This window comes from Plectropomus leopardus, chromosome 11 (assembly GCF_026936395.1).
Source record: "Plectropomus leopardus strain MGB_pleo_1.0 chromosome 11, ASM2693639v1, whole genome shotgun sequence".
Classification (NCBI taxonomy): domain Eukaryota; kingdom Metazoa; phylum Chordata; class Actinopteri; order Perciformes; family Serranidae; genus Plectropomus; species Plectropomus leopardus.
This window is the reverse complement of record NC_142186.1, coordinates 25,406,601-25,428,657: the sequence shown is the minus strand read 5'-3', so window position 1 is coordinate 25,428,657 and position 22,057 is coordinate 25,406,601. Positions and strand designations below refer to the sequence as shown.

The 22,057-nt window shown below is 39.0% G+C and overlaps 2 protein-coding genes across 9 annotated transcripts; one reads left to right on the top strand and one right to left on the bottom strand.

The window, feature by feature from the left end:
* Window positions 1-819: 819 nt before the first annotated feature.
* On the bottom strand, window positions 820-8,188 carry rap1gapl (RAP1 GTPase activating protein-like). Its single transcript, XM_042489342.2, has 19 exons — window positions 7,847-8,188; window positions 7,665-7,697; window positions 7,484-7,574; window positions 7,247-7,282; window positions 7,104-7,151; window positions 6,689-6,889; window positions 6,512-6,609; window positions 6,170-6,248; window positions 4,760-4,813; window positions 4,584-4,667; window positions 4,382-4,482; window positions 4,152-4,281; window positions 3,880-4,041; window positions 3,053-3,124; window positions 1,812-1,898; window positions 1,510-1,656; window positions 1,344-1,427; window positions 1,234-1,253; window positions 820-1,147 (listed from the first exon to the last, which is right to left on the bottom strand). The coding sequence occupies exons 1-19, from the start codon at window positions 7,915-7,917 to the stop codon at window positions 1,063-1,065; spliced, it is 1,683 nt and encodes a 560-aa protein (XP_042345276.2). The 5' UTR covers window positions 7,918-8,188; the 3' UTR covers window positions 820-1,062.
* Window positions 8,189-10,575: 2,387 nt separating this feature from the next.
* On the top strand, window positions 10,576-22,015 carry casp2 (caspase 2, apoptosis-related cysteine peptidase). 8 transcript variants are annotated; one of them, XM_042489357.2, is made up of 13 exons: window positions 10,576-10,723; window positions 12,006-12,161; window positions 12,946-13,116; window positions 13,228-13,302; window positions 13,507-13,656; window positions 13,862-13,931; window positions 14,382-14,476; window positions 15,606-15,788; window positions 16,313-16,441; window positions 16,546-16,636; window positions 18,203-18,403; window positions 19,914-20,023; window positions 20,132-22,015. In XM_042489357.2, the coding sequence occupies exons 2-13, from the start codon at window positions 12,012-12,014 to the stop codon at window positions 20,264-20,266; spliced, it is 1,560 nt and encodes a 519-aa protein (XP_042345291.2). In that variant the 5' UTR covers window positions 10,576-10,723; window positions 12,006-12,011; the 3' UTR covers window positions 20,267-22,015. The 8 variants fall into 8 exon arrangements, with proteins under 8 accessions (XP_042345291.2, XP_042345289.2, XP_042345286.2 ...); XM_042489355.2 differs by having other exon boundaries at window positions 13,489-13,656; window positions 18,203-18,391; XM_042489352.2 differs by having other exon boundaries at window positions 13,489-13,656.
* The last annotated feature ends 42 nt before the right edge of the window (window positions 22,016-22,057 follow it).

Below are 22,057 nucleotides of genomic sequence, written 5' to 3'. Positions count from 1 at the left end.
AATTGCACAAAAAGTTAAATCAATAATAAAAAATAAAATAAAACAAAATTAAAGAGTAGATCATTTAATGACAAAATATTTTCAAATGTATTCTCCAGGATTAAGTTAAATTTTGAGGTGCTTATACTTGCTTCTAAATTTAAGGGGGAAATATTTCAATTTATATAATAATAATAATAATAATAATAATAATAATAATTATTATTATTATTATTATTATTATTATTATTATTATTACTATTATTATTATTATTATTATGATTATCACTGCTACTACTACTGCTGCTACTACTTTGTTTTTAAAATATTTCAATATATTAATGTTACAGCTATAGCTGCAAGTTAATTTACAGAAATTTATACAAAAAAAACTTGAATGCAGTTTGCATATTACAGCATTGGTAAAAAATCTTTCCAGTTATATCAAATCATACATTTTACCAAAAATACGTTTTTACTTTTACTTGCGTGTAATTTTAATGTTATGTTTATATATTTAAAAGACCCTAACATTTCCCTCATAACTGGTTGTATACTTTTCATCCTCTGTTCTGCTTGTTTTTGCCTTTGGTATAACATATCTTTCTCTTAAGTTTCCATCATTAACTGTCTTCCAGTAATCATCTTTTACTGGTACCATTAAACCCATCTTAATCATCAAAACAATCATAATTCTTCATTTTCTGTATATTGTTTTAAACGTAATTCAATTTCCTCTGCGGTTCCCCACCTCTGTCCTATCTCACCGCTTCCTCTCTTTACATCCCTCATCTAAGGGAAACTGTTTTATTGACAATAAAAACACACGAGAAAACTCAAAACAGTTTAGCCATTCCTGGCAGTCATTATATGTATATGTTTAACATTTCACTGAAATACAATGCAAATATTTCCATTAATGTAGAGTATCCCTATGACAGTAAAATAATTATTATTCTCAGAAATACTATTTACTTTTACACTCTATTTACATATAAGCAGGATAATAAAGTAGCAACCGTATAGGCTAGCAATGTCTGTAAGTATATTAACATTCAAAATCTACAGGGTTAACATTTCATTTTATGTCTCTTCTTGAGGACTTGCTTGATCTTTGAGTTCAGCCGGCACCAAACTGTCAGCAGGCAGAGATCCTGGAGATTTGTCACTGAAAAGCAGAGAATTAATTATCAATAATTTTTTAACTCAAATCATTAAAAAGACCAGATTTTTACCGGTTTTGACCAATCTTACCTCTCTCCATCTTTTTCTGTCTGTAAAGAAAGTTAGAAAAGAATATTAGCTCAGACATTTCAATAAGTTTTTATTAGTCAGACACATTCAGTCACATTGTGCAGTTTTACCTTAGGTTTCTGTAACGCGCTGCCACCGGTCTTCCTGGGAACCCCGAGCGTCTCAAAGGAGTGACTCCGCACTCTTATGGCTCTCTAATAGATTTAGAGGGAAAATTATAGAAATAATAAAGTCAAGCTTGATAGAGTTTTTAAAACTTGAAGCCTTAAAATGTACCTTAAAGTTTTCAATGAACCCTCCGCTCCCCTCCGTCGCCACTCGTGCACCCTCAGACGCAGACAGTGATGGATCCCCCATCATGCACTGGGAACGAGTAGAGAGTTCAGCCTGAAGACTTTCCAGGAGCGACGAACGAGTGCGGAGCTTCATAAGAGAGGAGGGCACACAGAGCAGAGAGAAATTATTATTATTATTATTATTATTATTATTATTATTATTATTATTATTATTATTATTATTATCATTATTATTATTATTATTATTATTATTATTATTATTATTATTATTATGCCCTCTACCTCTAGTCTGCTGAAGCGTTGAGCCTTATAGCAGGAAATCTCTGCGTTGATGAGTTTGGTCAGAAGGAATTCTCTCAGCAGGGAACGCTAAAAGATAGAAAAGAGTTGTGAAGCATCTCATTAATTAATTTGTACTGTAGGTTAATAAAGTGTGGACTCAGGCAGGACAGGTGAAACTGTAACAAAGGTAACTGTGAGGATGATCAAAGTAAAGTTCGGTAATGAGACAAAGAGCCTGGGTAGAAAAACATGTTTGAAGAAACTCCCTCAGGGTGTTTTTGCGATACCAATTAGAATTTGGTGGTTGAAGGTCACAGGTCAAGGTCACTGTGACCTTGTACCCATCTCATTCATATGAGCACAAGGTCACAGTGACCTTTAACCACCACAATCTAATCAGTTCATTGTTTAGTCCAAGTGAATGTTTGTGCCAAATTTGGAGAAATTCCCTTAATGTGTTCTTGATCAACCTCATTCATGAAAATGTGCCAGACAAGGTTACAGTGACCTTGACCTGTGACCTTCAACCACCAAATTCTAATCAGTTCATTCTTGATTTCAAGTGGACGTTGGTGCCAAATTTTAGGAAATTCCCACAAGGTCTTCTTGAGATATTCCATCCACAAGAATAAGATGGACGCAAAGTCAAAGAAACCACCAAAATCTGATCAGTTCATCGTTGAGTCCAAGTGAACATTTGTGCCAAATTCAAGAAAAAAAAACTCCCTCGAAGGGTTCCTCAGATACTGTGTTAAACAGAACGAGATAGAAATGCGGTCACAGTGACCTTGACCTTTGATCACCAAAATCTAATCAGTTTGGCCTTGAGTTCAAGTAAAAGCAAATTTGAAGAAATTTGGCAGATAAGATCATAAGACAAAGTCTGGACCGTGTCCCAACTCCATACTACACATTGATATTTTTGTTTTCACACATAAAAGTGACCAAATAAAGTATAATCAAAGCAGACAGCATTCATACTAAATATTCTATTAACACACTATTCTTTCACAATGTAATGCATAAAAGGAGCTGCTCACAGCTGGAAGAATTTAAAATCACATGTGGGTGTTAGTGAAACAGCTCCAAAAATAATGGAAAACTAAAACAAAAAATGTGTTGTATTTGGAAAATATTTAGGTGAATGCCTTTTCCTTCCTGTTTGCTGCTTCAGTCAGCTGTAACAGAAGTATTTGAAAAAAAAAAGAAAAGACCTTGTTGACCTTTGTGTTGTTTCTTACATCTGTGAAGATAGGAGGATCTGGGAGGACCGGACCAAAGGGAGGAACGTCCTCTCTGGCCGTGACAGACACCTGCAAAGAAGAGAAAAAAGGCATTATTCTGAAACTGTACTGGCTCAGCACAGTTTGTCTTTCTTCCCATTAAAGTAACAAAAAAAATGTAGCACAGAAATGAAAAGGTCATTTAGAAATGCAGAATTTGTTCACCAGAGAGCAGTGATAAGTTTATCTTTCTCCTGTAAACTGTCCAAATGAAAACATGTCTTCATCAAATTTACAACTTTGAGATATAATTTTCAGAAAAGTTTAATAAGGTTAATTGATAACAAATATCAGCAAATAGTTTTTAAAAAACAAAACAAAACAAAAAATTCTTAAATAGCAACACCAGTGCCAGACTCTAAAAGATGCCAGTCACCACTATCTATCCGTCTGTCTGCCTGTAAAATAATTATCATCATCATTATTATTGTTGTTATTATTATTATTATTATCAATAATAATAATCATCATCATCATCATCAGACACATTGCGATCAACATGAGATAAGACGTGAGCACAGAGTAAAAAATAAAATAATGAACACTTGTTTTTGCCCTTTTTAATAATCTCAAGTTTTAGTTTCAAGTTTGTTAAAATCCATATAACTGAGTATTTTCCTTTTTCCAAGAAAATCAATCCCTCTGACAGATGTGGATATCCAGACGCTGATTTAACAGTATGATTACTACACGTGTGTTTCGGTCACAATAAAAGGCCACTCTAAACTCTTACTTTTAGTTCAGTGTATATAGGAACAATAGATTCAACCGGGGTTCTTATTCACCTGGTACGCAGTTTCACATGTTTGCTCCGGATCCTGAATCCTCCGGACCACCAGAAAACAGTGCAGGAAGTGAGACTTGATGACGTCAGAAAGAAACGGGGTTTGGCCGTCCTGGTAGACCAAGGCTACAATGTCATTACCGATGTGTCTTTTTCTTTGTAACTGCAGGGAGAAGAAAGTGTGTCACTGTCTATTTGAGAAACTTGTTTTTCTAAATAATGTCATAAATACCGTCAAAGTCTGAATCATGAGGGAAGCACACAGTAAATGACCTGCTGTGGGTCGCCCTCTGTGAATGGCAGCTTAGTTGCGACATGGAACATGATTTCTCTCCCGTGAAAGGAAGTGAAGACAGCCTCACTTCCTGTCTGACCATGACACACATCCAGTCCTCCTCTGAACCTGAGAAAAAAGAGTGAGGAGACAAATCACGTGGTAAATCATGTGGTGTTCACAAATTGTCATTTATTAGGCTCAACAATATCAACATAGTGCATTTTACCCGCTGAAGCCGTGCAGTTGAATCGTCTCTCCCAAAACAGAAAGCAGCTCTTTGAACTCTTCACTTTCCTCATTGTTACTGAGGATGTCTTCTTCTGTGAACTATAGAGACATGGATGTCATCTGAGAGGCAGCAGTTATGAAATGGTGCCATATTTCAGTGATTTTTATGAATGTTTGACATTTTCTGCACAATTTCTTACCTGCCCGTCCCTCTGGTACAAAATGCCAAACTTGAAATTCGGAGACACTCTGTGTTCATCAAATGTAGTTATGAGCTCTGGGGCCTAAAAGTTGAGTGAGACAAAGATATTTTTTGAGAGGATTTAAAGTAAGTGGTCCATTTTTTATGTATTTATTGATCATTTGAGAGCATTACCTTGAGGTAGCTGACCACTTCAAACTTTGAGACAGTCACTCTGTCACACAGCATCTAGAGAAAATAGGAGTCATTTTATAGATTTAGTAACTTAGTACATTTATCAAAAAGTGTACTGAAGTACAATTTTTAGGTACTTTACCACAGTATTTCTGTTGAATGCTACTTTAACCTTCCTTTTCCACTACTTTTTACTGAACATATGATCAGTTTGTAAAATATGGTGAATTACTAAGAAAGAAACTTTCAAACAGCGTATAAATGATTTAAAAATACAAGGAAGACATGCTTGATTCTCAAGAGGAAATTCAATGTTTTCATGCTGTTGCTATTTTTAAACACACAGGTGAGAAATATACATGCACAAATGTATACACATGCATTAATGGCGTGATGTCAGGACGAGGGGTCCACCCATGGACAAGGTGAGCAATTGTAGAATTGGTGCTTTGCTCAAGTGCCCAGGGTGCCATTCCAGTGTTACCACTGTTGAAACCCCAATATTTCCAAAATTGCCCTATAGGACCAAAAGCCCATTTGTCCAACAGCCTGTTACCCAAAAAAAACATTAATCCAAAGGCCTATCACTCCAAAAATACACACTCTCCCTGTACTTAGAAAGATTCATGGCCTGTAATCAGTCCGCTCAATTGCGATATGCAAAATGACCGTTAGTTTATCAATTTCTTACCTTTTGTTACTTTGAATTCATAAAGAAGATTTTTTTTATCTTGCATGCTTCCACAATGAACGGAGAATCAAAAAGAGACAGTCTACGTGAATTTAAGTCATAGCGGTCCATGATTAACAACAGCAAAATGATCTAACTCTCACACAATTCATGCAGCACAATCAAAGTTATCCATAGTTTGTGTAGTACTTTCCAAACCCATGCGTTATCATTCAAGTGTTTCGATTTAAACACACAAGTACAAACAGTCTCATGCAGGGCTGAGTAGCTTGTCTGGGTACTCTCAGGGCGCGCTACTCAAAGGCGGAAGTATTAGTAAAGTTTTAGTAAAAGATTTATGCATTTGGGAAGTACTGAGCGTATGAATTGATAGATAAGTTCTGCATTATACTGCATTAGTTGCTTGAGAGTATGTAAACAGATATTTTAATATAGATTTGCATGTGTTAAAAGCGGACCCCTATGATTTCAATTCATATGGAGCATTCACCATTTTTGGATTCTGTGGAGGCATGCCAGAAAAACAGTTTCCTTCACAAATTCAAGGTTACACAGGGTGTCTAACTGACATACAAAAGGACATTTTGTGGGTGAAGTATTCCTTTAAAGTAGTTTTAGCTTAGATATACCTGGTTGTAACAGTATATTTAGTGTGGTGCTGCAACTTTTACTAAAGAGTTAGATTTAAATTTCTTTCACTGGATTAAGTAGTTTGATACCTTTGCTAATTCAACAGCAGATGGGATGTTGGGAAAAAGAGAGACAGAGAAAACTCCATGCAGAGAGCACTCCTTCATTCTGTGAGACAAGAAACACAATCTCTGTGTTATTCTTTACAATTATCAAATACAACATACAGAAACATTTAAAGACTCTGCCGTAAACATCTTTCTGCACAGTGAAGCTCAAACATCCACACAAATGCACAATAAGCAGCACACATTTGAGTGGAGGGGGACTTAAGGAGCAACATGATGCTCTGGGATGTGCTTCAGGTTGTATTGCATCTCGGATTACAAAAACTGTCTCATAATTGGCAAATATGGCTAAAAGATTTCAACCTTAGTATCACCCGCAGCTTGCTCTCCTCTTCCTCCAAACACACAGACAGAACCAGAGGCCCCAAAGACGGATCCACTGCTGTGAACGAGTGATGGTACTAAAGGGGAAAAACAGATGAGAAACATAAGTGCACGGAGATAACAAATCCCTCAACTCTTCAGATCAAGTCTGCTTACTCGTGAGCTGAAGAACTCGTGGTAGATTTTGGCTTCTCCATCTCTCTCCATGATGTCGTAGCCCTCTGTGTCATCGAGGCCACATTGGGAGGAGGTGGGACTCACATCTACGAGCCTCTCCAGTGGGGGGTCTACCCAGTACCCCCCCTGACTCGGAGGGAGGATGAGCGGCAGGTCTCCACCTATAGTTAAAAGCTGAGACTAAAATAGACACAAAGGAGCACCTGATGATGATGAGGGCCTGTCGTTTCTGTTGTTTGGGGAAACAAATGTTATGGCGTTCATAGACAGGTCAATGTCAACACACACACACACACACACACACACACACACACACACACACACACACACACACACACACGGGATCAAACCCATATATATATATTTTTTTCTTATTCTCAGATTGAAGACTAACCTTCAGAGGAGGAGGGAATTCACAGCGCTGCTCATCGATCCTGCTGCCCTGATGGACGAGGGGAGTATTGATAAGATAATAAGAAACTTCTCTCGCTCAGACGCCGCTGAACACAACACAAGATCAATGGTGCTGTAACTCACCTGCAGCTTTTCAATGATTTCAAACAGCTCAGTGTCCTGATATGAACAACAGGCAGCGGACGTCAGACACAAATGCAGACACAGAGAAAGGGAAGGAGAAGGGGAGGAAGAGGAACATGACAGATGGCTTACTTGCGAGTGGAAACTTCTCAGAAATGCAGCGTATGGAAACACATTAAATATATTTAATTAAAATAAGAAGGGGAAAGTGTATGCTGAACATGATAATAATATCACCCTCTGGTTGCTGCTGGCAGGGAGGAAAGGCTTTCTGTCACCAGCAGGAGAGTCCAAGATGTCCAGTATGTTGTCTTCTGCAGATTCAGGTCTGCAGCAACAGGTTAAATTCTCATGCAGTTCTTAATAAATACAACAAAGGTTGAAACAGCTGCAATAAGATGGAAAGTAAAAACCTCACCTCGTCTCATCCCCACATGTGAATCTGTCCACACTGTAAACAAGGAAGTAAGAACAACTCGCAAACGAGAACAGCTAATCTTACACAGACACCAAAAAAAAAAAAGCAATTTATGCAGAACACAGCTTCTTAATTGACTAAAAAATGTCAGTCTTAATTTGAGACAAACTGTCTATACTCACCTGCCATATGCCCCAAAAGTGAAACTTCTCTTCCTGGAGAAAGACATGTCATTCCTCTGTTCTCTCTCCATGGCTTTGGTGTCACTGTGGATGTTTGTACATGCCAGTTTGCTGCTGAGTCAATCAGGGCTGGCTAAGGTTGAATTAATTCACTCTATCATTCTGTCACTCCTCCTCCTCTCTGCCCCCTGCCTCTCACTCATTTAAGCTTCCCTTTCCTCCCTCTGTCCTGCTGTCAGCCAGACATTCAGCATTAACCCGCTCATGCTCGCAGGTGTAAGCAGCGGCCCCAAACCATGACTCAGACACGGTCGGGCTGCTCCATGCCATCGATTCTCCTGCTGGAATAAACACTTGTGGTGGTTTATCAGACCGACTGAACTTAAAGATAGACTTGTAAATAAATAAAGAAGTGGGTGAGACATTTTCTCCCGGACCTGTTACCCTTTGAGTCAGGGAGGATCATCAATTATTGACAGCACACACAGTGAGGGTGAGGAGAGAGACAGCAGGGGAGGGTGAAGTAAACCTGAGGATAGGGGGGAGAGAGACAAGGAGGGAGAGAGGGGGAAACATTGAAAGAAAAGGGAGTAAGAGAGGGAGAGACTGAAGGAAAGAGAAAGAGACAGAGAAAGATGAGGTGTACGCATTTTAAAGCTGTCCCACAGGATACAAATTACCGCTCACTGTTATTAACTATTGACTGCATATCTTAATGAAAGGTTTAAAATAGAGGATTTAGGGAAATATATTGACAGAAATGGAATATACTATAACAGGTATGTTTTTGTTAGTGTATTATCACCTGAAAATAAGAATAATTGTGTTTTGAGTAATTGTATATGAAAACCAAAATGTAAAAAAATATCTTTAATCCATTTCCTTTAAACCCTTAAGTAAAACTATAAATAGCTTATCATAACCACAATAGCCTACTTAAAATGCGCAAGTAAAAGGGAAAAAGTAAAAAAAAAATTTAAAAAAGTGAAAATTTAAGTTTCATTATGTATTACATAATTACATTATTATAAGTGAGGCATTTTTTGGTACAGTATTTTGCTGGTTTAGTTTGTTGGGTTGGATCTAGTTGTATACAGTTCCCAACACACTGCACTTCTAAAATATGTCCATATCAGTAAAAGTTACTTTTTATCACTGCTTTTGATTTAAAATACAACTCCACAGGTGTCTCAGCTGGGTGTACGTTGTTGCTGCAGTACAAGGACAGACGCAAGCACTTCCTTACACATGTATATTACTGCTCATGATGAATAGGCTATATATATATTTGTTGTATCAGTTGCAACTGTTGCTTTCTTGTAAATATTTATAACCAAGATGTGCCACCACTTTCAATGTGAAGATGTCACAAATAACATTTATTTTTGTTATAAATTCTCCCTTAAAAAAAAAAGCAAAGCCAAAACCAAGACCTAACTTTTTCTTTGATGTTCCTCTTCTAGCAGCAGACCCTCGTTGCTCCAGATTTTCTGCTCTTTTTTTCCGTTTACATTTTCTGTAATTTTTGTCCATATTTAAATGTTTGGATGCTACTTGTTTTTGCTCATTTCCAATGTCCATATTCTACAGGAGATATTTTAGATGTCACACATATAAAATAAACTCTGTTTTTCGCAGAAGTGATTTTTTTTTAAAGAATGAATTGTACAATGGCGCATGTCAGGGATATATTTTTTGGGATTATTAAAAGTGATGACTGAGTTGCAGCTAATTTTATTCTCTTTATGTTCTGTTGGGTAGTTTAATCTATAGAAATATGACAGACAATAGGCTATATCTGTGAAATTGTAGAAATAAAAGATATTTCTTTTATTTCTCAGAATTACAGATATAAAGATAATATAAGATAATCCTTTATTCTTTCCACAGCGTGGAAATTTGCAACATTACAGCAGCAAAGGGATAGTACAAACAGAGAGCATCTGTAAAAACAGTATATTGATTAAAAAACAGACCAATATAACAAGTAAAGTGTAAAAAAAACAACAAAAAACAAAGGAATTTAATAGCCTAAGTTTGCAGTAAATGAAATAAAATATAAAAAGACCAACTGAATGGCTAATTTCACATTATTGAACGATAGAAGTATATTATGATGTACTGATAATTTAAAATATTGCACAGTTTAGTATAAACTGATATTGCACTTGAGAGATGATTGTAAGCAGTGAAAAAGTAAAAGTTACATATAATAAATAGACAGACTAAATAGCCTAATTTATTTTATTGCACGTTTAAAGAAAAAAATAGCATAAAATAGAAATACTGGACCAATGTACAGGTGGTCAGTATATTAAAAAATAAAGTCTTTCAGTTAAATATCCTGATACATTCCTCCACTGTTAAGTACACGTCTCAATTAAATGTGTTTTAATGATTTTGAACTATGACCATGCCTTCATGCATGCAGATCACTTTACTATAATTCCTGTGCATTTTTTTCTGTTCAGCCAATAACAGTCCATCCTCCTCCAGATAAATGGCTTTCTATTTGTGCCTCTCTTCAAAGAGCCCCTTATCAATTGGCTACTTATTTACAGAAAGCAGATTCAAATTCAAAATCCCCATGAAGCCCCTGATTTACAGTAGTCTCACGGTAGGTGGCACCCGACTGTAAGAAAGTAGCTGATTGGAGACTTAAAACGCCACTCATAATTTATCTCACTCTCATTGGTCAGAATCCAAACCAACGACCCGCCCCTCTTAGTGTTGCAGTGAGACCCCGCGGAAGTTGGTTTGTGGAGTGAGCTGAAGACGGGATGTTGTTACATTTCTGTGAAATTGTGTGAAACCCGTCGACACTTTTCTTGAGTTTTTAAGGATCGTTTGACATTCTGTTGCAGGAACAGAGGAACGGTAAGAAGTACGTTGGAGAAAAATTCATTTCGCTCACTTAGTGCTGGAAAAAAAGGAAGGCAAAGCGAACTGAGCTAGCTAGCTAGTTAGCATCGATATTTAGCAACCAACGTTTAAATGTTAGTAAAACTTCTCCACAGTCTCTTGAACCGTGAAGATCTGTTAATGTAATAACCTACAGCTGTGCATTTAGTTATTGTCTTCGCAAACCTATAAATTAGCTGTACTTTCGTATGCACCTGCATTCTTCGGTTAGCATTGCTGCTGTTTTATGTGGCTTTTTAAGTATATTATTATGTAAGATCGATAAGTATTTTGTGATAATACGCTAACAGACGTAACTTTGACGTTATAATGTAAAACTATCAAGCGACATGTTAGACAGAGAAAGCCCAGCAACAATGAAGTGTGCAACGGTACAGTCTCGTTGCTATCTGGATCAATGCATCAAAAAGACCTGACATGTCTTGTAGTAAGGAGCTGGAGTTGTTGACATTAGAGCTGCAGCGAATTATCGATTATTAGATCGACCGAAAACGAGCTATTCTGATAAGCAATCAATCATTTAAGTCGTGTTTTTAAGCTAAGATGCCAAAATATGACATTTCAGGTTATCAAATGTCAATATTTGCTACTTTCCATTGGTCTTTCATTGTAGTACGTCTAATATTTTGGGGTTTTGAAATGTTGTTTGGACAAATTAAGTCATTAGATGAAGTCACTTGAGATATTGTACAACTGGATATTGTTACAGGCTTGTCTCATTTAAAAAAAAAAAAAAAATTTTGTAGACCAAACGATTAATCAAGAAAATAAATTACAGATAAATCAGCCACAGACATAATCATTATATGCAGCTTCAGTTGACATTGCATGTTATTAGGGTTGCAACAGTATGAGATTGTCACAGTATGATTACCGTCTCTGAAAATGTCAAGGTTTCAGGGATTAAATTTATGCAATTACTTTTATCATTATCAGCTACAATGACCCGTAAAGGATTGAAAACTGAAAGTTTGTTGTTTTTGTTTTTTTAATGTTACTAAGTGTAAAAGGTCTAACAGGTAACGGAGAGTTCTCCGTCCAGTTGTACTTTTCTTTTCAATATTGTAGATAAGCAAATGTACACAGCATGATCACTTTCGATTTTTATACCATGGCTTACCTTGAAACGGTAACTTAGCTGGATACTTACCTTTCACTTTGTTATATTGTGGTATAACTTCAGTTTTATTGTTGTAGTGGTTCATTTTTCTTATTGCCTGTCCTGTACCTCTGTTAGATCAAAATGCTGGAGTGTGGCATGCTGGAGCAGGACAGACGGGCTCTTCGGAGACGCTCTGCAATTCTCTGCAAAGAGCTGGTGGTGGATGCGCTGCTCATTCAGTCGTTACAGGCAGACGACATCCTAACGGAGAGCATGGCAGAGAGCATCATGGTATGTGGGCACTGATAAATAGATGTCTTTTCATTTAGGACCCTCATGTAATAAACAGATCTTTAGCTGCCACTTACGTTGATAGATACCCACAGGTTGAATGTTAGATACACCTACTTAAATTGCTGTCAATAGATTGAAGGTTATGAAGTTTAGGATCGTGGCTGAAACCTGTGTTTCCCAGCCGGAGGGTCAGAACAGCTTCTGGGTCCCACTATAAACTTGTGGGCTAAAAGTTGACTAGAGGTAACATTTTCAGATGTTTCTGTGTATTATTTTTTGTAAAATACTGGATACTTACACTTCTATAGGCCTTTAAACACAGTTAAATTAAACAAAATCACTATTTGGCCAAACTGCTTGCCAATTTTGTCCACAATAAAGACTTAACCTTTGATAAGGGGTGTTAAGTAGATTTTAAGGGGGTCACTTGCCAAACAGGTTGTGCTCACGCCCTTCAGAGAACTTGTAAAGTGAGAGATTATTTTGGGATGAGTTTGAAGTTTAGTTTCGTGTGTATAAAGTTACGAAAAAGCCAAAATGAAAGATAACAGAACCTTCAATTTTGAAACAACTTTATATAAAGACATGGGTTTCTCCCTGGCTGACTTTACTGGTTAATACATGAGATGCCTGATTTTTATTGTTAGTCAGATCCTGGTGACACACACTGTAGAGAGTCAACAGTGGGCAATACTTTAGGTGTGAAAACAGTAAATCAATTTACTATTAGATTTAATCGTTGCCAGCGATGCTGAGTTTTCTGGTCTGATCTCTATTTTAGGCTGAACAAACATCTCAGAAACGAAGCTGGCGCTTACTACTACTCTTACCAAAGCGTGGGCCCAGAGCATTCAGCAGCTTCTGCTCAGCTCTGCGAGAAACTGAGCAGCAACACCTGTGTGACCTGCTCACACAGTCACCAGAAAAAGATGGGAAAGTGACTCCTAAACAGGTGAGTGCGCTTCAAAAAATATCATCACACACACACAATACACAGCTACAGTTTTAAACAGCAGATTATTACCAGACTTAGTGCAGTTCTTAGTCTGTTTTCTGCTCACAGAGTATTCAGCCCGAGGAAGAGCCAGAGGGAATTACAGGGCAACTAGTCTTGCAGGCGACTGAAAAGAAGAGAGAGGTGAGAAGGGTGCTTACAGTCCCTCAAACAGTTGCTTATTGTCACTGTTGACATTTTCACAAGACTTACACATAACAAAGCTAATGTCTGCAGAATTTCTATCATTGCATATGTCTTTTTCATAATTGTAAGCTCAAGTATACATGCTCACAGTTAAAAAAAGTTACCGATGACAGTATTTTCCAGTTTAATTGTCCTCTGCAGACAGTAGACAGAGAAGAAGAGGGTGAGGTGAGCAGCACCTCATCAAGTCCAGTGCGAGCCTCAGATAGTTGCCTCCACTCAAAGTCACCATCCACTGTCAGGGAGGAAGACCAGAGGGTGAAGAAAAGAGGAAGAGATAAGCAGACAGATGTGAGAATCACAACCCACATCCATTTTATGTTGGACAACCAGAAGACAGACAGACTTATAGTTTAAGTTAGGAGTGCTGTTGTCTTTTTCCCTCAGCAAACAACAGCTGCTGCCACAGCAAAGAGCAAGATCCTTTATTATATGTCTTTGTGTTAAGTAGCTGATGTTTTGTCATTAATTATTTGTGTCCCATTTTGAATTTCAGAGGTTTGTGGACTCTCCTCTTCCACTTCCCACCCAAGAGGGAATTGCTGCTAAGAGAGCGAGGACACATGGTGAGTGGTGTGGCAGTGTGGCCTGCACTCAGGTTAGAATAGGTTTCTCTGTGTCCATTGTTGTTGTCAATATTTTTCTGTTTCCGTGGGAACAAGGGGTGGTGTCTGGAGAATCTGTTGTCAAGTTTAAAAAGACAGGTCACTGAATATACTCAAACACAAAAACATTTTATAGCCAGCAGCTTGAGAGAGTTCAGTCACTGTGATCAAATTATTATATAATCTTATCACTGAGAGACGTGTAGGAGGGTGGTTGCCTCCAGCATTTGACTACTGTCTGCACCTACGGGCGGCACGCCCCAAGAGTGACTCATTCACAGCATTGTAGCACAAAGTTTGTTGTCACATAGCTGCCGGCGGGTCAATGATGTGAAAACTTGGCATCAGCAGTTTAACTCATAACAAGCAGAGTTCAACATTGTGAGTGTGTGTCTGTTTCTGTGTGTGCAGCAGAGTCCATGGAGTTCAGTCTGGATGCAGACAGTCCCATCAACACTCCTGTGCTCCCGTGCACTCCTGACTTTTACCTCTCTCACTGCCAGCAGGTAAAATACTTCTCTTCACCGGGTCAGCTCAACAGGTTTTCAGTAACTTCATTGTGTTTTACCTGATACGTGTCTTCAGTATCAGGATATGAGTCTATATAGAGCACAAAACGAACGATTGCAAAGGCCATGACACACCAAGCCAACATCAGAGAACTAGTGGCAACGCAAACCGACAGCCAACAACCATGTATGTTCTACGCCTGCATGAGAAAAAATACACCAGCAGATGACTGTCGTCATGCATGACGGAAAACCAGAAGACCGCCAAGACGCTAGTTAGTTGGCACATTAACAGCACAATCCAATATTGAAAGAACAAGGCATATTTACTGTTTGCCAGCGAACAACACAAACCAGCTGTTAAAGCTTTTAAGTCCCAGACACACCAAACCAACATCAAAAAAAGAGTGATGATGAAGGCGAATCTGTTGTGTGGACTCACATCGCCTGTGTTTTGGGCAAAAATTTGCACATGAACACATTGAAAGACTAGAGGCGACGGCCAAGTAGCATATACGTTATGCACCTGCGTGAAAAGAAAATAACTCCAGAATACAACATTAAAAAAGGGAACCCAAAAGACCGACAGGATGAATTCAAGACGCTTGTGTGTCAGTTAGCACACTTACAAGAGAACTAGATTTTAAGAGAAAATGGTAATTATACAGACATTAACCAACCATTTCTGCTAAAGGGCTGAAGTCATAATCTTACCTTATATTACAAGTTTATTTCGATCTCGCACCCACTTGACATAAGTCGTTTGTTTACTTTTTTTTCACACTTCTGTTTCTCTTCTTGTGAACTGAGCTGAACTGCCAATCACAGTGATATTTCCCACCGTCAAGCTCCGCCGGCTCTGACACTGATTTAACATGCTGAGTCTAAAAAAACAGCCTTTAAAGACCAACTAGTGGAGACGGTGCGGGACTCACCACAAAAACTAGGGAGACGCTTACAAATGGCCTCACATTGACTGTGTCCGACTGACGGCTTGGTGTGTTAGGGTCCTTACAGAAAAACAGTTTGTTTTTGATAATTATTTTAGGCTTATTGATCTCTTCCTGCCCCTTCCATTTATTTACCATGCGTGTTTTGTTTGTCTCTCTCTCCTCCCGCGCACCAGTCTTACAGAATGAATTCATCCCCTCGTGGTTTTGCTTTGGTGATCAGTAACGTGACCTTTGATCCTTGTGCTGCGCCTGACCTTGACCCAAGGAAAGGAGGGGAGGTGGATGACGAGGTCCTCAGGAAGGTCTTCACAGAGCTGGACTACTTGGTGACAGTCCACAGAGACCTCACTGCTCAGGTAACACACAGACACAGGTTAAATGTGTATTTTCAGGATGTTATTTGAAACAAACCATCCATATTTCTCAGTTGACAAATCTGCAGAAAGGAAGCTGTAAAAGGGTGAGGAACTACCTTTTGACCTTGAATCATTTCCAGAAAGCCACTTAGTCGGTGTTTGTAGGAAAGGTGCTTTCATTTAAGATTTATTTGGCAGGTTTGTGTAACTTATTTCCCATTGGCAGTGCTGTTCAGAGTGGCAGCGTTATCACAATGCAAACAGACTTTACATTGTCGTCATTTGGCTTATTCTAACAAACTTGGCACGAGTTTGCATGTTGGCTCAGAGTGTCTCACTCAAAGACACTTTGAAAGGACAAAGCATGGGTGTTGGCTCTGGGAGTGGGGAGACCTTCACTTTAAATAGGTTTACCACTCAAACCCAAAATGATCTATGTAACCCCATGATTGGTTCACCAACCTGTTCAGTATTTAGAAAGCAACAATCTGTGTCAACTACAATTTTCCTGATTGTTTTTTTAGGGCATGAGGACGTGCATTGAGAACTTTTGTCGCCGGCCAGACCACCGGACAGTGGACAGCTGTGTGGTGTGTCTGCTCTCCCACGGAGTGGAAGGAGCTATATATGGTACTGACGGACAGCTCCTGCAGGTGTTTGTTTGGTGTTTTTCTAAGTTCATGTATATGATGTGATTTAGGGGTAAAGATGCAGCCCGTTTTCAGACATGTAACTCTGTCACTTTTGTCAATTTCAGCTGGACTGGGTGTTTGAGTCCTTTGACAATGCGCACTGTCCCCTGCTACAGAACAAGCCAAAGATGTTTTTCATCCAGGCCTGCAGAGGAGGTAAGGCTCTCCATTGTTTCTGTTTGCACACCTATCATTATTCATTTCAATGACATGCAGTGTTTTCAGAAAAATCTATGTATATTAGGAGTGTAACAGTAAACACAGCGGTGAAAAAAACATACGTAAGGATATGTTTCTCTCATTTATTTTGATCAGACAGCGTGAAAGGAAGTTAAAATCCTCCTGCTAGGGACTGAGGGAGTCTTGTGTCCACTGTATTGTGTCACACATTTCTGTTTTACACAGTATGAACACTAAAAAAACACTTTCCCAAAAGACGCATAACTCGCACTTCTGAAAAGTAGGGAGTCTATCTATGTTAAATTTGGGTGATCGCAGCAACACAATAAGACCTGTTAAGTATGAGAAGTACTAATGATGTGATAGTCTGTCCCTCCACATGTCCAGATGGTGTCTGCTGTCAACTTCCTGGCTACTGGGACAAGCAAGCTGGGTGACAGCTACAAAGCTGTCCATCAGCCACACGGCTCCAGATGCTGTGGATTGTCTAATAATACGCCAGATTTTACATTTCTGTTGTAGACTATAATAAGATGTAATATAAAAGTTCATATATAAGTCCAATAATAGTCCATTTACGATGTGTTTATTCTGTGAGTTTCCCAGCTAATTAGTGTTTCTCTGTGATGGAGGTTGTGGTCTGACTGTATGTCGTATGATGATGCTGATAAATCCTCAGACCCCTCTGGAGCAGTCCTAATTACTGTCACACACATCCTCACTCCACCACAGAGCCAACCACAGGTGTGCCGCTGAAAGGCAATTAGATGTGGCTGACCACTGCCAAACAGCTTCAGTGAAAAAAATAAATAAATAAAAATAATAATAATAATAATAATAATAATGGTGTTCAGGGTTCCATTGGTGAAAACTATGAAAATTACCTAGATGAAAACTTATGGTCCAGAATTTAAAAGTTATAGAAGTAATTTGGAAAAAAAATACAAATGCACAGCTAATTGTTAAGAAAAGCCAAAAAAAAGACATAGGATTCACAGAATCCAGTTTAAACAATGATCCTTTATCTGCGATGATTTAGCATTTGGTTTTCAGTTGTTTTTGGTTTGTCACAGAGTTGCAAAAAACAGTGTGGGTCCATGAGCTTGACATTGATCAGCATACAGCTTTGTCTTGAATTTAGAAATTTATTTTTGCAAGTGGCACCTTGTATGTAGCCTTAGTGTATGAATGTGTGTGTCAATGGGTGAATGTGACTTTTTCTGTGAAAGCGCTCTAAGTGGTGAAATGACTAGAAAAGCACTTTAAAAGTGCACTTACCATATACTAAGTAACACTGTGTGTTTTTGGGCCTGCAGACGAGGCCACTCAAGTCCAAGCAGTTTTGAGGTCCAGACTGGAACAAAATAAGGTTTGAGAGGCACTGTAGGCAGATAAAACTTAAGACTGGCAAAAGTTAGAGCCAAAACACCAACAAAACCTATGTAAATATGCAACAACAGAAAAAACAAAACCAAACTTAAGTTCTTTCGGGTCAAAAAAACAAAGCCTTTGAAGTTAAATTGAAACGTTCTTGTCTTGCAGAGGAGATGGACTGTGGAGTGGAGCAGATAGATGGGCCAGCGAGGACCTGCTCACCAAGCTGTGAACAGCGGGATGCTGGGAGGGAAGGACAGGGGGATGCCAACTCCAGACAGAGAGGGGACATGGGGAGGCCCAGGATCAAACTGCCCCAGCGGTCTGACATGATCTGTGGCTTTGCATCTCTCAAAGGTCAGAGAATTTGTAAGTCTGTCCCTTTTGCTTTTCTTGGGTGGATTTATGCATGAACTGTGCAACTGTTTTAATTATCTGAACTGGTATAAAAAACAAAAATGTGTGGAAAAACAAAGAGGCAAGAGAGATAGTTCAGTGTCTGAACTATCTGCCTTTTATATCAGATTTTGTCTTGTATCTGTACCCTATTGCAGCTTAATATGCACTTGCTTTCTAGCAGTAATGCAGCCTGCACTGAAACTAACTGCAACAAAACCAATATATGAGCATATTGGTGGCCTTAAAGAGGAACTCCCCTGATTTTACACATCAGAGTCTGTTTACAGGTCCTGGAATACTTTTGTGAAAAACACATAAAGCCTTTTGTGGCTGCAGGGGGAGCTGCCTGAACAAGTTGCCTCAAATTCAGCTTTGGGCCCAAAAATACAAGTATTAAAATGAAAAAAAATTGGGAGGCTAAAATTAGAAAGAAGTGAGGTTACCAGACCTCTGTCGCCTGGTCCTAATCTCTGCCATAGGCTTGAGGCTCTGCCACAAGCGTAACACAACCAAATTTCCAGCTGAACACTTGCATGGAGGGCTCTGGCTCTGCTGCATAGATTTTGATACTTTTAGAAAACTGTCCATTGAGGGTATGACAATGGGTAAGAGGTGCAGTGCTAAATCGGTGGAGTACATTTTTGACAACTAAAGTGCAGGGGGTTAAAAAATGGGGTAGTAGTTGAAAATGTTTCCTTTAAGCTTTGCTGTTACCCATTTCATTCTGAGTGAGGCAAGATTACTTTTCCACAACAACAACTATCACGGTTTTAGATGTTATCAGTGTTCAGTGACTCATAGTTTCTATTTCCAGTCATGTAAATACCTAGAGCTGCCCCCTGAAAGTCGAAGATTTGAATCATCAGTTGGAGCCCCCTCAGTCAGTCTTCAAGACGAGCAGCAGTTTTCTGTTTTTTTTCTGTCAGTCAGTGTACTCTTGAGGACGTTCTGGTCCCCAGATTTAGCTGCAGAGTGACTGCTCCTCACTCTCACGCTGCTTTCCAGTACACGCAGCTGTGGATCCAGACTAAGGGTGAGTCTGAGAACAGGGAGAGAGAGGCTTTGCCCGGATAGGCTCCTCGATAACGTTATCTTTTGCCTTCTGTTTAAAAGTGGTGAATTCACAGTTCACAGTAACTTTACATGATACAATCTGACTTTTGTTTGATATCTAGTGCCGGCAAGTACACATTTCTGATCCGTCATTAGCATAGTTAAGCACACATTAGCTTGTACATCTGTCTTAGTTGGTTGACTATGTTACGTGAACGTCACTGTCACCCTGCATTTCCTGCCAATATCCTGTAAAAACCCTCAAACTCTATATGAAAATAAAGGAAAGAGTCACCGATTATTCAAATTGAACAGCCAAATCCGATTTAACTGAAATAGTTCTGAGTCAGACACTACCTTAGCTCTGTCTCCCTGCATTTTATCTCAATGTATTAAGCCTTTATTGTTTGATCTCTTGCTCCTCAAGGCACAGCAGCCATGCGAAACACCAAGAGAGGATCCTGGTTCATCCAGGAACTTAACACATCACTGCGCCTCCACGCCAGAGACACACACCTCGCAGACATCATGGTGCAGGTAAGTCATTAGTGTCCTGTATCCACATATTTGCATTCACATTGTGACATATGCTTCTTTGTTTGTTAAACTTCTGAAACATCTCTGAAATCTTTTTTCCGTCTCCAGGTCAACGGGCGTATTAAAGAGCGGGAGGGTTACGCTCCTGGCACCGCTCACCATCGCTGCAAAGAGATGTCGGAGTTCACCAGCTCGTTGTGCAAAGACCTCTACCTTTTCCCCAAGTACCAGCCCCAGTATTGACATACAAAAATGCACATAGACAGATCAACATACACACACACACACACACACACACACACACACACACACACACACACACACACACACACACACACACACACACACACACACGCGCGCGCAGACCATTCCTTGCAATGAAGCCTCTAAGTAAGTTCACATAACGGTTCATTCCACTCCAATTACTGCCACACATTCACACATTCCTCTGGTACAATTTCACGTCCAAACAAACAGAGGATTTATTCATTCAGATTTTCTGTGTAAATACTGCCTCCTCAGACACGCACGAAAACACACGTGCGTACACTCAGACAAATCTTGGAAAAGGAAAAAAGGAGCGAGCTTAAGTTAATCTACATGTACTCTGAAATGGGCGTATTAGCGTACAACTTACTCGTGCATCTGTGTCTATGCCAGTTAGAGGGTTTAGTTGATAATCCTTTTTAGTCAAAGACAGAATCGTATTTTGTTTTCTTACTGCACAGCTACTTTGAGGTTCCACTCTCTCTTTTTAAAATGTATTTTGTACACAGATCTATTTTTGTGGCTTTATTTTGTATGAAATTGTTTTTATAAGGATTTTTAAGCTCACTCTTTATTTGTATATGATGTCTGTTATAAAGTGTGACCATTTTTTGTTTTTAGTGTAGTGACAGGCAGAGGGCAGCACAACAGAGACAAATGCATTCCATCGTCTCGCAACTTTATTCCTACTTACAGTTAAATATCAGATCTCAGACAGCTTTTATTTTAGGTTTATTTTGCTACAGTTTTGATTATACGGTAAAGTCTCTACAGCAGGTTTGACCTGCTTTGATTAGTTTTTGTTACATAGTTTGCCTTATGATGAGGAAGAAAACCTACAGGGCAGCTATAAAACCAGATCTTGATTTTTTTTTTCTTTCCTTTGTGGACGTTTAATCTGGAAAACTCCCTTTTTTCAACCTTAAATTTCATAAACGACACCCACAGCAAATTTTACTCAGTTTCAGCTGTGTTGCTGCAGATCTGTGTCCCTGTCAGGGTGGTGGGCTGCTCGGGGAATGTGGTGCTACTTGTGGGGTCACACACCTACTGTGTGAACTCTGACCTTTACGCTAACTCTGACTCCTCATACTGTTTCTCCCTGCGTGAGCCACACATGTAGTTAGTCGCCCTACAGTTTTCTGTGTTTTTACTACTGTATCTGATACAGTGAGGATGTATTTCTTATGTCTTCCAGTTTTCTACAGCAGCCTGTGCCATGTGAGGATGATCTATTAGATGAATTTATGACCATGGAGTTTTTACAGTATACTGTATATCTCTTTGGCACCCCCCCCTATACACACAGAGAGAAATCCAAGGCTGTGTCAGCATTGATGTTTCCAGGAAAAGCCCTGATCAGGAGAAGTGTGTTTTGTTACAACAGTGTTGTAGTGCAGAAAACAGAGTATATGGTCGAAACAGTATTGATTGGTAACAGAGATGCTTTTAAGCCGTGTGTGAGGTGCTTGGGGGAGAGTTTACCCCCGGTCTGGAAGGTGGTTTTTATCTTTTGTTTTTTAGTAATTATAAAAACACAAAATCAGAGTAGTGGAAAGGGGTAACTCTTTTGCAGGGTGAGATGTTTTGAAGGTTGATATTTGGTGCCAAGCTCCGCTGAGGTGCAGTGTTGGGGGGAACCGGGAGCGATTTCATTTCTGTCAACACCAATGACTGCCAAATGTTCTATACAATAAACAGACCGTGGTTTTTAAACAAGACAAACTGATGGTTTTTTTTTTGTTTTTTTCTTACAGTTGCATGTGC

Excerpts from the sequence above, each read along its gene's own strand:
- rap1gapl (XM_042489342.2), bottom strand. The coding sequence starts at position 7,917 with ATGGAGAGAGAACAGAGGAATGACATGTCTTTCTCCAGGAAGAGAAGT. Across the intron at positions 7,152-7,246 it reads AAATCATTGAAAAGCTGCAG|GGCAGCAGGATCGATGAGCA; the intron begins GTGAGTTACAGC and ends CTCGTCCATCAG. Across the intron at positions 3,125-3,879 it reads CATGTGAAACTGCGTACCAG|GTGTCTGTCACGGCCAGAGA; the intron begins GTGAATAAGAAC and ends TCTTCTTTGCAG.
- casp2 (XM_042489352.2), top strand. The coding sequence starts at position 12,012 with ATGCTGGAGTGTGGCATGCTGGAGCAGGACAGACGGGCTCTTCGGAGA. Across the intron at positions 16,442-16,545 it reads CTGACGGACAGCTCCTGCAG|CTGGACTGGGTGTTTGAGTC; the intron begins GTGTTTGTTTGG and ends TGTCAATTTCAG. Across the intron at positions 18,404-19,913 it reads TCTCAAAGGTCAGAGAATTT|GCACAGCAGCCATGCGAAAC; the intron begins GTAAGTCTGTCC and ends TTGCTCCTCAAG.